This window comes from Colletotrichum godetiae, assembly GCF_030913485.1.
Source record: "Colletotrichum godetiae strain CBS 193.32 chromosome Unknown BDP55scaffold_34, whole genome shotgun sequence".
NCBI classification, from domain to species: Eukaryota; Fungi; Ascomycota; class Sordariomycetes; order Glomerellales; family Glomerellaceae; genus Colletotrichum; species Colletotrichum godetiae.
The window spans coordinates 251455-267391 of record NW_026851282.1 but is presented as its reverse complement, the minus strand read 5'-3'; the positions used below and the strand labels follow the sequence as shown (position 1 = coordinate 267391).

Sequence of the window (15937 nt, the reverse complement as noted above, 5' to 3'; positions counted from 1 at the left end):
CCGCCTGTGACACTTCTGCAGGCTTGTAAATCCGGGGGCGGGACGTCATGCGGTGTGGATCCCAACATCCTGGCCTTCCACGGAGCCCAACATTGCTGGCACCACTCTCACCTACACGGGACCAGACTACGATTCTACTCGCTGTACTAATCAGGTGAGCGGAAAATAATCACTGATACCCTTGGTTGGGTATGGATTTCCGCGTTGTTGACATGGGCAATTCTTGTCTTTTCAGCGTGCTTGTAGGTCTTGGAAGTCCCGGATGACCACTTATCCTTAAGCCGCTACATGCCGCGCCAATACTTATTAAGTGATGGGCAATCCTCCACGTGTCTTGCAGCAATGAGGGCAGCAGTGAGGGGATCAAGAGTCAACCCAGCCTATAGTGATGGCAACTCGATCTCGATGGGGTCGCCAAGGTTGAAACGTTGAAGAGGCAAGATCTTGTTTCCTCTTCGCCACTCTTAACTTTCTTTCATCATAGCTATGCTCTCTTGTTGTTTCCTCCTTCATCTTGGAAGGTATATTGATGCCTAATAATATACGATGCGCTTACTTTCGGCAACGTTGCTTGCTACCACCCAAATGTCAATAGGTGAGACTGGCTGGAGCCATCCTATAACCGACTTTCGTCGAGTTCTTGGCGTTGTCATGGTTTCAGAGCTCACGACATTCTTCTTCTATTCTTACCGATCGTCGGTCATTTTAGATGTCCGAAGAAATCTCTTATAGACGAGGTTGGCACGCCTTGAACTCGCATTAACAATTATACGTGAACCGTTCGACTTTGCTCTAATCCTCTAGCTTCTTTTACTGTCTTTCACATGCCTTTCGGCGCCTAGAAACCCTACGGAGAACTTACTGACTGCTGTGAGACCTATACATATGCGGAGCACCCTGTCAGGATTCACTCATCCCCACGGCTGACCGAGGGGTTGTCTCGCTGAGCCCCCACACCCCACGGCAAGTCTCTGCGGGCTTGACAAGGAACGTTGACTTGACCTTCCCGAAGAAGTTCAGGTGAAGGAGCAGGCGCCTTGGAGCAGTCAATCCGGGGTTCTGGGACCTTGGAAAGAAGGATGGTGTTCTCGTTCCTGGCGGGGCTTACCTTAGTATGTTGCTGTCGGCCGGTGGCCAGCGAGGACAAGCTGCTAGTTGGATCTCTGTGCCTGCTTGGATACCCTATTTTGACTACACATCTTCGGAATAACAGTTTCGATAATCAGTAGGCACTGTGTCTCAATTAAGGATGTCGGCCTTTACATTCCGTAGCTGGAGAATCATTCGTTACTTGAACTTCACGATGAGAGGGTTCATACTGCCAGAGTGAGTAGTATAATACGAAAGTCACACGCCTGAGATGATATATCCTTTCATTATGAGCCAGCTAATTAATCAAATTCAGGCAAAAATCCATGGTACTTACAATGTTGGTAGAGAGATACCCAAGATTCTGAGGCCCCCATCCAGAACTTCCAAAATACCCACCTCCTTCCATAACGGAGCAGTCGCTGGTTGTACAAGAACTGTATGTCTCCAGGAGTTTGAAGAATAATAGGAGAAGTAGCTTAGTCGTCTAAAAAGCGAAGTCGCACATAACCAAAAGAAATCCTGGCACACAGGCTCGTCCCAATGGCTGAATGCACCGTAAACCGCCGCCGGTTTCTCGGTCTCGAGGCTGTACTGAGGCTGTGTCTCGACCTCGCCTTTTTCTTATTGAATTACACTCATTTTCTTCTCCCTTTCCAGCGGACTAGACAACAGCTTCTGCGTTTCAAATATAATCATATCGACATGACAACAAAAACCACGTTGTAGATCTCCTCCCCGGTGTATGTGCCGGCGTCAACACAATAAGGCTTAGTGTAATCCCAAAATCGAGAAGCTGTCCAGACTGGGTCTTCATAGTATTTCGAAAACATGTCACTGTGTTTATATCAGAAGAAGACGGTTACTCTCTTGAAGGCATGGGAACAGTCACCCATAAGTCATCAAGTATGACGTGACATTCGACACAAACGGTAGCCGAAGCGACATCCGACGCTTCGAATGCTTTTACTTGAAGTTAAAATGGCCTTGCTTTCGGATCAAGATTAAGTTCACCAGCTTGCGGCGAGAACATCTGGCTTCTAGTAAGCTTCTGGGGACTGTGAATGGGCGGCCTGCCGTCGCTGTCAACCTGTAGATTTCCAAGCACCTATTAGATGGGAAATAATGTTAATTTTCCGTTGCTTCAACTGTCCGGGCCAGTAATCTAGGTATAAACTCACTGATGGAAGTTCTTTCAGAAGGAAGAAATACGGAGGCCCGTAGTCACCACACTTTCCCACCCGCAGAGTAAAAGTTCCAGCATAGTCCATCTCTAGGCGTGCAGACACAACCTGACCATTGTATTCACTTCCATCCCGTTCCATACCTATGAGCCCGCCAAATCAAGTTCATCATGAATCCTGTGCTCTATTCCCAAAGAATTCTATCATGTCTATCAGCATATTCTTCGAATAGCAATGATCTAGCCCATCATATGTCTTAAAGTCAACATCAAAGCCCATCATCCTTAGGACTCTTGACGCCTCTTGGCCGTGATGGACCAAGACATTGGCATCCGCAGTTCCATGACCAAGAAACACGGGTGTCTCTTGGGACGATAGACGCATCGCCAGGTCCGGTACCGGGAGACCTATTTCGCCTCCAAGAATGCACAATGCCTGATGCGTGGGATCATATTCAGCTTCATCTCCTTCCCCGCCAGCATTTGAGTCGTTATCAGGGTGCTCAAAGGGGTCGTCATCAGAGTATTCTGGCGCCTCATCATGCAGTCCATCCAGCCGACGTTGTCCCTTCACCAAGGCCTCGCTCATCACGCCAGCCATGGGCAACATCCCGCACATACCAAGTATGCCGCCGAGTGGCTTCCCCCGCCACATCAACAGGCAAAGAAGCGCCGCAGCGCAACCTTGACTGAAGCCGCCCAGCATAACTTTACCCGTCCCGCCCACCCGAATAGCTTCATCATCGATAAGAGAGTGTATAAACACAACCGTCTCCTTTGCGTGGCCCAAGAGCGTTTCCTCCCAGTCACCGCTCCCGTCGTACCATTGGTTGATAATGGACCGCCTGTAGATAGTTGCCCGCGACCGCGGCGCAGTCGGGAATACGAAGCGCGTGTGCGGTAGAAGATCTTGAAAGGTACATGTATTCAGGCCTGATTGTGTGGTTGGATCATCCAGGGGGACAGACAGAAACTCCGGTGCAAAGATTTTGGCACTGGAACCTCGGCCGTGCAGGAGGACGATGGTCTGCTGGTGCGGCTGCTTCAGCGGCGGTATAATTATCGGCGGAGGGAAAGAATGCAGTGGCAATCGCGGCTCAGAGATGATTCCTGGCGCTTTCTCTACGTCTGCACCCTCGTTCATTGGATATGTGTTGGTATGTCAAGTTGCTTTGGGCCTGGGAAGCGTAAAGCGGAACAAGCAAGTTGCAAAGTTTGAGATGACGTTCGGCGATGGAGCCGGATAGTATCCACAACGACCGGAGTGCTTCCCGTGACCGACCGACTTTTGTGACCGGATGCGGTCTTCAGACGACGGAACCTGTCCAGCAACTGTATTCAATGATATAGTGGAAGGACAAAACAATATTAAAGACGATAAATTACGTTGGCTGACTATAAACGCCTTTCAGGTGTGATGGATACCCCGGGGCTTTAACTCCAAATGCATCGCCGACGTAACTAGAAACCACCTCCAGGACCGGCATCGCGATAAATATCTTACAGCCTTGGAAGAAAGGCCGGCGGCATTGGCCAACCTCTGTCGAACCCCGTCACGGTACATTGACAACCTCATGACCACCCTCTTCGAAAGTCTCAAGAGAGACAACAGCCACGTTATGAAGGTATGCCCGGACTGGTGGCGGCTTAGTACCGTATTGAACATCTTCTTCTTGGACACCTTGATCGCAGTCGTTATCTTCACTTTCCTCAAAATGTAAAGGACCAGGCCGAGAAATAGCTATACCGAGGGATACCTTCGCGACAAACCTGCTTCGTTGCTAGCCAACCGTCGAGCACCGATGGTATCTGTAACTTGCCGTGATGCACTTGAATCCTCGGGATTTCTAGCACTTCGAGTCTCATCATTCACAACTTCCTTCAGTGGGGTTTTCTGGTCTCGTTTAGTTATCAAAGGACATAAGATATCCCATAGTACGTATATTGATCCTGTACCTAGTGATCAAAGCCCTGGAAATGACTTATTTCGACAGCCTCGCGGCATGGAGCCAGAACACAGCAATCTACAGCACTGATTGAACGGGAAACGACGTTCTCCGAGGCGGATCTTTTCCTGTATACTTACTTGCCAAAATGTAGGATAGTGACATGATCCCAGAAGTGACCTCAACAACGTAACTCTTATCTCAATAACGAAAGGTAAAAACAATTGGAGCACGGCACTATTGTTTGAAGGGGCGTAAACAGAACTGAGACTTCGCCAGAGCCGAAGCTGAATGGATTCTAGATCCCGGCGCTTAGTAGTACACCGTCAAGCGATAGTACCAACCTTCTAGGCAACCTTGCCGTCACATATCAACGGCCTCAAATCTGACTCCTTGCAAAGGCGAGACCTGATAGGCAGCCGCCGCCCACCCAAGAAAGGAGTGCGATGGATGAGTATAAGTCGAGAATCGACCCCTAGGACAAGGCATGGAGATATTGCCCCATGCGCCGTCAGATCTATATCACGACATCCAGCAAGAGTCAGCACCTATAACGACTAGCACATCCTCAGCTCTTCCTCTTGGAAGCGGCACGGGAATCCTCTGCGGTTGGATGGCGCCGGAGTAAGCAAAGGAGCAAAATATCCAATCCTCGCATAAAGATGACTGCATTGTTTTAAATCAGCGTTCTGACGGACGAACGATTCCGTTTAGTCGTTTGTTCGTGGGATTGTAATGAAGGATCGTAAGCCCAAGTCAGCACCTACACTTCGGCAGGATTGAGCAGGAACCTATGAAGAGGGCATCCCGTTTGACCGAATGACTGTATGCAAGACTATTGGCTACCGTTCAAATTGAGCGGCACGCGACCCCATGAACCCAGGTTCAGAGGAGAGGGGAACGGTCGGAGACGCCGTGAGTCGGGTCCGATGGAGAAAGACCTTGACCGCCGTTGTCTTTCCAGCCATGCCATGTCATCTGACAGACCCGGTTGGAGCGCGTAAAAGAGACTCCAAAGTTCAAGAGTCATAAGGCTGAGCGAAGGCCAGGAATGCAGCTAGACGTCAGTGGACTGCCCATACGGGACTTGCAGTATGCGAACATGCGGACATTTGACAGAGTCGCTCCCGCAGATAGACAACTTTTACGAGGTTTCGGTCAAGATTAGCGAAGGGGTGGCAGATGCTCCACACTGTCATGGTATGCTTGACGAGCACTTTTCCATCTTCGGAGACGGGCGGGCAGCGGCGACAACTGTTGCTGGGGGTGTGACTGTGGACGGGATGGGGCGGCGGGCTCGGGTTCTTCGTGGAGTTAAATTTAGAGATGCTACTGGCGCTAGTGGCGCGCCTTTAACTGTTTTCTCCAGGGGATCGCCTGGGTGTTTCTTTGGGAATGTTGGCCCGTTCTGCCAGCCGGCCAGCGTTCGTTCCGGGATGATGGATGCGACGGTTCAGGCCTAGAGGGATTTTTATTTTGGTGAATCTTCGATGCCGGCAGTCGTGGAAGCTGGTTCTTGAGGCTCCGAGAGTTGGGGATCTTGCAGGATCGGCTTGGATATGTCATCGATGATCGGATAGGCGCAACAAGGTACCTGCGTGGCGAGCGGCTACTGGTCGTACAGAGGACATGCGTGTTTGCAATTCGATCCTGGTGACCACACTCTCAAGCCTTCTGCCTCACCTCACTATGTTGTGATACCTGTCAACTTCCCTGACGGCACGGCATAGTCTCTGATGCAAGTCTTTGCTGCAAGCCTTGCGCCTTCTCCACGCCCAATGTGGGGAGTATCAGACTGCACAAAGTTCATCATGTTGATAAGCGCAATTCCCAAAGGCAAGCCCTATGTACGAACAGTCTCCACGAATACCAGCATCAAAAGGGTATGGCATGATAGTGGCCCAGTCGAAGCGATGGAGAACCCAAAAGGAGGTGGGCTCAGTGACGTTTCGGAGCCGGGATCGGCCTTCCTCGCCGCGTTCTGAGCAAAGGGAAGCCCGAGCTCCTTTCGATGCCATCAGCAGGCTGAAAGGATTTACATCAAATGGTGTTGTTATGTGGACTCGGAGCAACGAAGTGGTCTGCCGAAAGGGCTGAGATGCGGTTCAATGCCGGGTTGACGAGCAGAGACCACAGCCTATTGTCGATGTTGGCTTGCACAGCCACCGCCTGACAGCCTGGGAGGGTGGTTTGAGGCAACCTGACCAGCTGGATACGAGTGCCCACTGCCAACGAAGGTTGGCCGCTGCACAACGCATAGAACGTGGAAGAGTCCGGGATACTCCGGGCTGCCGTTCAGTCGATGGTTGCACGCTGCCAGAATAAGCCCCTTAAACGACTCGGGGCTATGAAACGTTGCGGCGGCTGTGGCACGGGGCGGCCGTATTTTCCTTCTGTTTCCCTGCGGCAGCGCGCTTGCCTCGACTCATCGTCGCTTCCCTTCGGTCCAGTACCGAGGCCAAAGTTGAAAGGCAAAGCTTTTCCTTTCGTGTTGTGAGATGGCGCGTGATGAGTGGTAGCCCCGTGTTCGTCTTGGCCCCTGGCCGTACAGCGGAGAATTATGAAGATCTCTGGAGTATTTTCGGGGCATCGGCACGCTGTCTGAAGTGGCTAAGAGAAATTTGAATTTGCACTTACCTCACGGTAAAAGCATTCGCGCCGGTGGTGGAGAGACAAGGGTGAAGCTATTAGTCGGCGAATGAGAAGGTAATGAGATCTCAGAAAGATGAAATGAGTGTATCCGTATCGTACGGATAGGTACCGTAGAAACTCGAGCAACTCGAACTTGCGCTAGCCCGTGCCAGCCCTGCTAGCGGCCCACACTAAGCCCTTTCGAGGGATCAGTTTTATCCGATTATATAATCGACTAAACCGTATACGGAAGGCGGTAAGTGATTATTTTCCATTTTTTACTCCTACCCAACTGCCCACTTCCACCGATTACATCACCGATTTGACCACCAATTATACTGTCAATTATACCTCCAATTACACCTCCACCACGGGCCTCGTCGACGTGCCCACGATGCCCTCACGACGGGCCCTTGCCGAGAAGGATTCGAATACGGCAAAAGTGCCAATTACACCTCCAGCAGCTAAGCGCCGCGGGCCTGCTCCTACCCCCATCAAAGACCGGAAATATACACCGCGAAGTGGCCCAATCAAGCGCCGCCAGCACCACTATACCCACGATACCAAAGTCAACGTCCTGATGTTTTTAGAGCATCACCACGTGAGGAAGCTCGACGAAGAGTCGATTTGCCCCCCGAGGCTGCGCCAGGGCGAGACCGAGCTCCCAGGGATATACAGACGTCCCACATACCAGGAAGCCGCAGATTGGTTCAAAGTCCCTCGAAGCACGGTTATCTCCTGGTATCAGAACCGCGAGTCAATCGTCAATCGGTCCTCCAACTACGCCTACCACCCTCAGTGGCCAGAGCTCGAGACAGCGCTATACGGCGCCTTCCGCCAGCGACGAAGTGAGGGAAAGCTCGTTAGTACCAGTTGGTTCAAAAGGACCGCTAAGCGGATTTTCGCCCAGCAGAACCCGAACAGCAAACATCTTTTTATTTTTTCCCCCGGTTGGTTTCGTGGCTTCCAGAATCGTATGAGAATTACCCGACGTCGACTTACCAAACAGGCAACGAAGTTACCCACTGAGTACTTCAAAGTTGTCAACAGCTTTCTTTCCTTTATCCGACGAGTTAATCAAATGGCCCTGGCTAAGGTGAAGCGGTCTAACGTCGGAGATTTACTCGGAAGTCCAGCCCGTCGATTTCCTAACTCGCGAATTCTCAACCTCGACGAGACCCCAGTTCCTTTCGAATACCTAGACGGTTACACATACGACGACGTCGGGGCCAAAACCGTGGCTGGCAAGAGCGACCGCAGCGGTTGGGGCAAGCGGCAGGCCACATTAATACTCTACATCTTCGCCGACGGCATACAACGAATTAAACCGAAAATAATATTCCACGGCAAGCCCGCAGAGGAAGGGGGTCAATTATGGAAAAAAGAGGGCCTATTATACGCAGAAGGAGTGACAGTTGAGTTCAACAAGACTGCCTACAACAATGAGTACTTGTTCAAAAGATGGATTGAAGAGGAATTGGTAGCGCTGACTAAGGGAGACGAGTACCTATTGGTAATGGATGTCGCTTCCTTCCATAAGACAGATTCCATCCTTGCGCTATTACGTCAGCACCACATCACACCCTGCCTCATACCGCCAGGGACCACTTCCCTCCTCCAACCTCTCGATACCGCAGTCAATAAGCCCTTCAAGCAGTGGCTTTCAGAAGCAACCGACGCTTACGTACTCGACGAGGAAGAAAAAGCGCTGAATAAGCAGGAGGAGCTCAAGTGGGAGACGGGTATGAAGAGAAGAATGGTCACCAAAACAGTCGAGACGGCAGCCGCTAAATTGGCCCACGAGAAGGGCTCAATGGTCAGCCAGGCCTTCCTGCAGTGCGGAATATCTATTCGGCCCGATGGCAGCCAGGTCGACGAGATCCGGATCAAAGACGTGCCCGCCGAGGCCATCGATTACACTGGGTGGGAGCTCTTCGACGTAGAAGCCCACATTGAGCAGGAGACGCTGCAAGAGGAGATTCCAGACTTCGCTGTTCTGAACGACGGGTTAGAGTACATTTTCACAGCAGAGGAAGTCCGTGATGGCATCAATGGGCAGTTCGTCGACCCGACAGTCCAACCGCCGTATGAATAGGGGCCCGTTGGAGGCAGTGGGCCAGGGGACAGTCAGGGGCTCGGTTGCTTACGTACGACTGCTTCCAATTGACACTTTTGCCCTTTTTGCCAATTCGACGAGAAAAGCTCAAAACCGACGAGAAAGCCAAAATAATTATTGAATTATATCAATTGTGGGTCCGGCCTCGACGGCGAGCTCTCATTGGTCAGATCGATCGAAATGTTAACCTACGCCAAAAATAGGTGGCGGCCGCATTTAACCACTTTAGGCAGTATTACGATTCTGCCAGAGCGCTAGCAGGGCTGGCACGGGCTAGCGCAAGTTCGAGTTGCTCGAGTTTCTACGGTATTGGAAATGACGGTGGGAAAAGGGGTGGGTTGCACTGTGACCGGGCAAAGAACTCTTGTCAGCCCCGAGCCGCCCTTTGTTTCGAACCGTCAGGCTGAAGTCGGTTTGGAGCTTTGCGGACCATGAGAAGAAGAAACCAAGGGAGTCCTGGAAGGATGACTCCTGTTTCAACCTCTGAACAGCAGGTTCCGGTTCGCGATAGGTCAGAACTGGCAATCTGGCTTGGCTGCTTGGTTCTTGGAGCACCAGGTTGATGGACTTGGTGGGATAAACGGGGCACTGCAACAGTTTACTCTGGGGGATCGAGTGGTCGTGGTTGGCTAACGGTGGCCGCGGGGCTCGGTGTATCTCAGGAGGCGGGATGAGGAAGTAAAGAACCTGGGCCTCTGAAAACTTGATCATTGGTACCACCGAAATGAGCGCGGAGAACAACCCGAAAGTCAATAGACGCGCTGGACCAAACAGATGGTTGCAACTCCCTCAAAGGCGCCGAGAGAGCATATCTGCTCCTGCGTTGCTGGGCGCAGCATTGCTTACTCCTCCGTTATGCGCGCGCGCAAAATGTGACCTAGGCGTACGAAGTATTGCTGCATAGCGAGTGTAGATGCAGGGTCTCAGTGTGGCATCCAGCGACGACAGGGTTCCTCTTGAGCAACACATCCGAGCAGGAAATACCTATCCGAACGTAGAGTGCCAAGGTCTGACGATATGCTGCGGTGCCAAGTTAAGGTGCGCTAGGTTTTGGAGGGGGATCTCCCACTGGACGAGCGAGAGTTTGGCTTCGCAGCGGGAAGCTCACGGCCAAACACGGCGCCATCGTCGGGCAACGGGGCCCCGAGATTATTCTTGTCTTGCTGTGGTATTGTTGTTGACCAGGGCAAGGCGAGTTGCTGAGTCGAGTCGAGCGCGGGGGTTCGATCGAAGCTGGAGACCGCCAGTCCGTCACTGAGAGAGTCAAGGTTTTGAGACAGAACGACACGGACCGGCTCACGGATGCGCCGCAGGGATCACCGCTGCTTCATCTGCTGAGTTGTTGCAGGCACCGGCCATCAGGTGGACGTACGACGGCGGCAGGCTGCAGTGACTGTCCATCTGTGCCATGGTGTCTGGGTCTTGGAGCCCCCCTGCAGTGAACACAGACTGCAGTGCCCCTTATTTTGTCAGGCGAAGGAAGCATGAAATTTGTTGCCCTGTTGGCTTGGTACTTGATAAGACACGTCTCGATCAATATGTTGAACATGTCTGGCTTCCCTGGAAAGCCGAGGAAGCAAATCGTCTCGATCGTGCTTGAACAGCTTGTCGAACAGCAGCGGCACCACCTTTGTCTGCTAGCGGGCCCCCTGCCATGTGCCCTCTCGGAATGCTGGCGAAGGAACAAAGAAGGCCAGCGGCTGGTTGACAGCAGGAAGCTAAGCCTGGCTGGCTGACACATTGCTGGACGTTGCCTCCAAGTCATCCCGAGGAATGGTTCGCCTCGTGGCAGCAGCTCTTTGGAATGCGCTGGAAACGGCCCGGTCAAGTTGAAGAAGCCGGCGGCAACACGATGTGCAACGCAACGTCACTCGTGGACGTGGTGGTGGCAGTAGAGGTGCTGAGTGTTGAGGCGACTATGATGGAATCTGATGTAGTGGAATTCCGCGCGCTTCATCACGAAGCGTAGCGAGGTGTCTCCTCGTGTTCCATGTCAATCATTGCTGATCATCCGACGTCCCAGGTGGTCATTGCCAGGAAATTATGCTTGATTGACCGTGGGCCTTGGTCCGCAATGATGTATCCGTACGAGAGATATCCCTCGGTGCTCCGTACAGTTCTGGTACACCGTTGTTGCATCAAAGAAAGCAGCAAAGGTACATTTGAAAAGTACTTCTTAGTCAGATTTAAGATGAGGTACGTACCGACGTACATCCATGGTCCGTCGCTTCCATTGACCTGGGAGTCGCAGAGGGCCGTCCGAAGGTGGTGTGTGTCTCTCCTGCAGCCTTTGCTCATCCCTCAGGAACGGATGGCAGCTGCTCTGTAGATCCTTGGACGCATCTCTTTCCTCTCTCTCTCTCTCTCTCTCTCCCCCTCCCGCGCTTCTCCGACTTCCATCAACTCTGTCATGGCCGCCGGTTGGCGATGCCTTCCACTCAGAATAGACTCTAGGAGTCAATCTCTCTCAGTCTCTCCTCCTCTGCCTTACGGAAAGGAGATCCCGGACGGAAAAAGAAAGCAGCGCCACTCCACCCGCTGCCTTTTCTTCTTTGGGCAAAGCCATCGAATCCTTCTTCTTTCATTGGGCCATCTATGCAAGTGCAAATTAACCCTTTGCTCATGGGAGGGACTTTGGGGACTTTGGGAACAAGCAACAGAAGCAGCCCACTGACATCCCCAGTCCAAGTCCACGTTGACTTCTCACTTCGTAGATCCTCAATGCTCAGTTCCTCAATGCTCTCCATGTTCTTCTTTCTGGTCATGCCGTCAACCACGAGTACCAGTCACAAGTTGCATTTCCCCATACTCTGCCCTCGCCAGTTGGTAGTTGTGCGCACACACTCAAACAACTGGTCCTGGTACAACAACAGTGAACGGTCCCATCACTCCCAGTCACTCTGACCTTTCTCCCAAGAGCTAAGGGACCAGGGGTGTCGATGGTTCAGGCTCAAGAGTCAAGGCTTAGCCGATGACCACCCCCCTACCCCCCTTCCCAGGACACTAGGCAAGTGCAGGGTCCTGAATAAGGTACGAGGTCGTATTGATTCGCCCAGGTCATGGAGCGTGGGCCATGGTCGTGGAGACACATCCCACCCCCGTCCCATCCATCCCAGGGACCAAGTCACCAAGACAAGAGAGAGAGAGCCATGGCGCGCCTTTGCCCTGGTCTGTCCATGGTCACCGGTCCTTAGTGCTTGGTGCTACGGAGTACTTGGTCTTGGTACTTGTTGTTGGTGTGGTTGCTACTGTTCTGCCTGGCTGGCCCTGCTTGGTGCTGCTGTGCCTCATCTCGTCGAGTCTAAGTAATAAAACCATCCTCCCCGTTCGTGTGTTTCGATCGTTCTACCTCGTCCTCACCTACTCATATTTTGCTTCCCCACAAGCTTCTACCTCTTGCCTTTTCTTAGCTTACCTGCCAGTCCCTCGTTAATCGGCATAGCTTTTCATTATTTCCACACTCTCACTCCTCCTCAAACCACTTTCCAGCTTTCAGCTGCTTTAATACCTGTCAGCAGCCTCTGTTAAATATCTCATCACCTTCGACCCTTTTCTCATCAAAATCACTTCTCTCGATCGACGTATACGAATCGCCGGCAAAATGTTCTCCAAGATCTTCTCCGCTGCCACCGTGGCTCTCGCCGCTTCCACCATGGTCTCTGCCCAGACCTTCACCACCTGTGATCCTACCAAGAAGGGTATGTTTTTTCCGTCCCCGGTTATTTATACTACCGTTTTTGGTTCTTGAGAAATAGTCTTGCTAACTGATCTACAGATTGTCCCGCCGACCCTGCCCTGGGCAAGTCGGTCAGCATTGACTTCACCAAGGGCAACGATGACTCCGTCTTCCGCAAGCTCGACGGCACCGCGGTGAAGTTCGAGGATGGCGGTGCTCTCTTCGCTATCAACAAGGAGACCGATGCTCCCACCATGGCCTCCAAGAAGTACATCTTCTTCGGCAAGATTGACGTCGTTCTCAAGGCCTCCCCCGGCCAGGGTGTCGTCACCTCTGTCGTCCTTCAGTCCGACGACCTCGATGAGATCGACTGGGAGTGGGTTGGTGGTGACAACGAGCAGGTCCAGACCAACTACTTCGGCAAGGGTGACACCAGCACCTACGACCGTGGTGCCTACCACCCCGTCTCCAACCCCCTCAACGACTACCACACCTACACCATCGACTGGACCCAGGACTCCGTCAAGTGGATCATCGATGGTGCTCTCGTTCGCGAGCTGAAGTACGCTGATGCCAAGGGTGGCGCCATGTTCCCTCAGACTCCCATGGAGGTCAAGATCGGAACTTGGGTTGCCGGCCGCAAGGACGCTCCTAAGGGCACCGTCGAGTGGGCCGGTGGCTACACCGACTTCACCAAGGGTCCTTACAACGCCTACTACAAGTCCATCACCATCACCGACTACCAGGGCAACAAGGGTGTCAAGGGCGCCAAGGAGTACGTTTACGGTGACCGCTCCGGCAGCTGGGAGTCCATCGTAGTCAAGACCGAGGGCGGCAGTGACGACTCCTCTTCCTCTGCCTCCAAGACCGCCACCAAGACCGAGTCCAAGACCACCATGAGCACCGTCACCGCCTCCGGCTCTGCTTCCGCCACCGCTTCCAGCGACGCCTCCGCCACCGAGGATGCTGCTTCCACCGCCACTGGCTCCAGCTCCGGCTCCGGCTCCGGCTCTTCCAGCGCTTCCTCCACCGGCACCTCTGCTGGCGCCTCCAGCACCCCTTCCACCGTTGCCGCCAGCTCCGGCTTCATGAACAAGGCCAGCCTTGCTCTCGGTGCCGCCGGCCTCCTCTTCACCTTCCTGCTGTAAGCGGGTTCTCCGGAACTCTTGAACGACCGTACATGCGCATAAAGACAAACCAAAAATCATTCCGTCCGGAGAGCGGATTGTACAACTTCTTCACTTTCAATCACGATCCTTATCACGACTGAACCACGCAGGCTCCTTTACGGATCGAGCGAGCAGTTGGGGGCCAAACCTTGCGACATAATCTGGTACTTTTAATGATCACGCTCTCCCGCGGAACTCTTCCTCCAATTCTTGGAAGAAGCTTCTCCGCGACGGCCTTGCCAATATTACACACGAGAGGAGGAAAGTCGAACAATGGGAATTGCATTTCAGATGGCGGATGCCCTTTTTTTCTTGAAGCAGCTGGGGTGGTGTTTGCGGAAGATGGACTATGATACCTTTAGAGAAGAGTTGAAGAGGATGCCTTGTGCCATTTCGCCGAGGTAGTCGAGACAAAACGTTGACAATCAAAAACCATTCAGATTTGAATTACTTTGCCCTGTGCCGTTCGATTTACGTGAATTTCACATCATCAAAACTTGGGCTCAGGCTCGCGTGAAAATCGTAGGGCGTAGGTGCCTTTGGTAGCGCGAATTCGGCCACCCAAAAACACCGCGGGTTGCAATCTCGCCGTGTTTGAAGTTGAGCAGCCCTGGCAAGGTCCCCCACCCGAATAAGAATTTTGACTCAAAGAGGAGAGGGGGGCCGGGGAGTAAGTGATGGATCCCAGAAATCGGATCCATTTGCCGCGCTCTACCTTATTCGGTAGCTAATTTCCACCTGTGCACCCATTCGCCGCACCTCACCAAGTAAGACCCAAGCAAGGAAGATTTAGGGTCTCATGAGGAGTGTCAGCCCATGGCTTGAATAGTAGTGTGGCAGTATGCTGTGTGTGCGGCGTGCCTGGGGGCGCCGTCGGTGCCGCACGGGTAGCCTAAAATGCCTTTGCGTTGTCTGATGTGATTCTAGAGTGGCGGGCACCGTTGGAGCCAAGAGAGTGATTTTATTTCTTTTTCCTTTGTGAGGGGAGGTGGGGGGAAGGAAAAGGAAATGGGATAAGTACCGCGCAGCAGTTAGAAGGAGCGCGGGGTCTTGGAGGTTTAATCAAACTTGCTTGGGCCCAAGGATCTTGGTACGTGATCGCCTCTTGAGTCTGGTGTTATTGCGCCCCCTGCGGCACAATTGTCTCGATTTTTGAATGATATTTTTGCTTGGCTCCTCGCCCGGTTTGAGTGGTTTTCCAATTGAAGTCCTGCATGAATAGTAAGATCCGTATGGATATCCTTACGGGCTTCGAGAGTTCATGTTTTGATCCTTTCTTCATCTGCTTTCTGCCACTAGTCACTACTGCATACGGATACAATAGTGTTGAAAACGCAGCACTGGATCGTCGCCTGAAAATGAGGTTTCGTGAGGAGTCGTTGTTCACGAGTTGAATACCAATATAATCATAGCATGGCATGGTTGATCATTGATGACCTTGCGGTATCCGTACCCAAATGCCTGTCTACCGCTTCCAGAATCCAGACTTGAGGACCGTGACGTCCGAACCGCCCAATCAAAACAAAAGTCCCATTTTGTCCGGGCTGGCGAGCCCGCTGAAGCCTGAAGAGGGAAAGGGGTCGACCGGTGACAGGCAGTGATTTGCCCCGGGGCCCTTGTTCCTCGGTACGTGTATTGGGAGATTTCTCTATTGACTCGGCGAGGTAGGAGAGGCGAGGCGGCCCGGGGTTTCTTTGGATATTGAACCGGGGGAGATACGGTCCAGGGGAGGAGCACGCATTGTCATCGGCGGCTGAGCGGTATTGAGTGTACCAAAAGCGAAGCCGTAGCGGGTAGCCTCTCTTTCCGGTGCAGTCTCGTGCATGGTAATTTTGGTGACAGAGCGATGCAACTTCCGGGATCGGTACCTACCATAGTACCTTACTACGCATCTAACTACCTGAGAATTTGCGGGTTGGAACCGACTTTCCTCCCGACATTCTTCCTCTTCTTTTCCAAAGTCAATTGCCCCAATAACTGTATTGAAGCTGTGAAGAGGTTTGTGATCAAGGCGTCAAGAAGCGGAATAGTTACCATTTCCGCATGGCTTCGGCAGTCAGTGCCATATGGAATCGGGCCTAGGTGTCACGCTGGGTAAAGACAACAGCAAGAAGGCAGGGAAGATCG

General features: G+C 52.5%; 4 protein-coding genes across 4 annotated transcripts; 3 read left to right on the top strand and 1 right to left on the bottom strand.

The window, feature by feature from the left end:
- Nucleotides 1–2441: 2441 nt before the first annotated feature.
- On the bottom strand, nucleotides 2442–3651 carry BDP55DRAFT_615005 (Alpha/Beta hydrolase protein; the record flags this gene model as incomplete). The annotated part of the gene is made up of 1 exon (XM_060571252.1): nucleotides 2442–3651. The coding sequence occupies exon 1, from the start codon at nucleotides 3414–3416 to the stop codon at nucleotides 2442–2444; it is 975 nt and encodes a 324-aa protein (XP_060426975.1). The 5' UTR covers nucleotides 3417–3651.
- An 8233-nt stretch (nucleotides 3652–11884) lies between these two features.
- BDP55DRAFT_236488 (uncharacterized protein) lies at nucleotides 11885–12543 on the top strand. The gene has a single exon (XM_060566182.1). It carries the CDS (start codon nucleotides 12039–12041, stop codon nucleotides 12396–12398), a length of 360 nt encoding a protein of 119 aa, XP_060426974.1. The 5' UTR covers nucleotides 11885–12038; the 3' UTR covers nucleotides 12399–12543.
- A 23-nt stretch (nucleotides 12544–12566) lies between these two features.
- Nucleotides 12567–13789, top strand: BDP55DRAFT_557337 (concanavalin A-like lectin/glucanase domain-containing protein; the record flags this gene model as incomplete). Its single annotated transcript, XM_060569684.1, has 2 exons — nucleotides 12567–12663; nucleotides 12741–13789. 2 exons carry the CDS (start codon nucleotides 12567–12569, stop codon nucleotides 13787–13789), a joined length of 1146 nt encoding a protein of 381 aa, XP_060426973.1.
- BDP55DRAFT_671551 (uncharacterized protein) lies at nucleotides 13746–14257 on the top strand (the record flags this gene model as incomplete). The annotated part of the gene is made up of 1 exon (XM_060575463.1): nucleotides 13746–14257. A coding segment is annotated over one exon (216 nt), but the record flags the coding sequence as incomplete, so codon positions are not given.
- Nucleotides 14258–15937: the final 1680 nt, after the last annotated feature.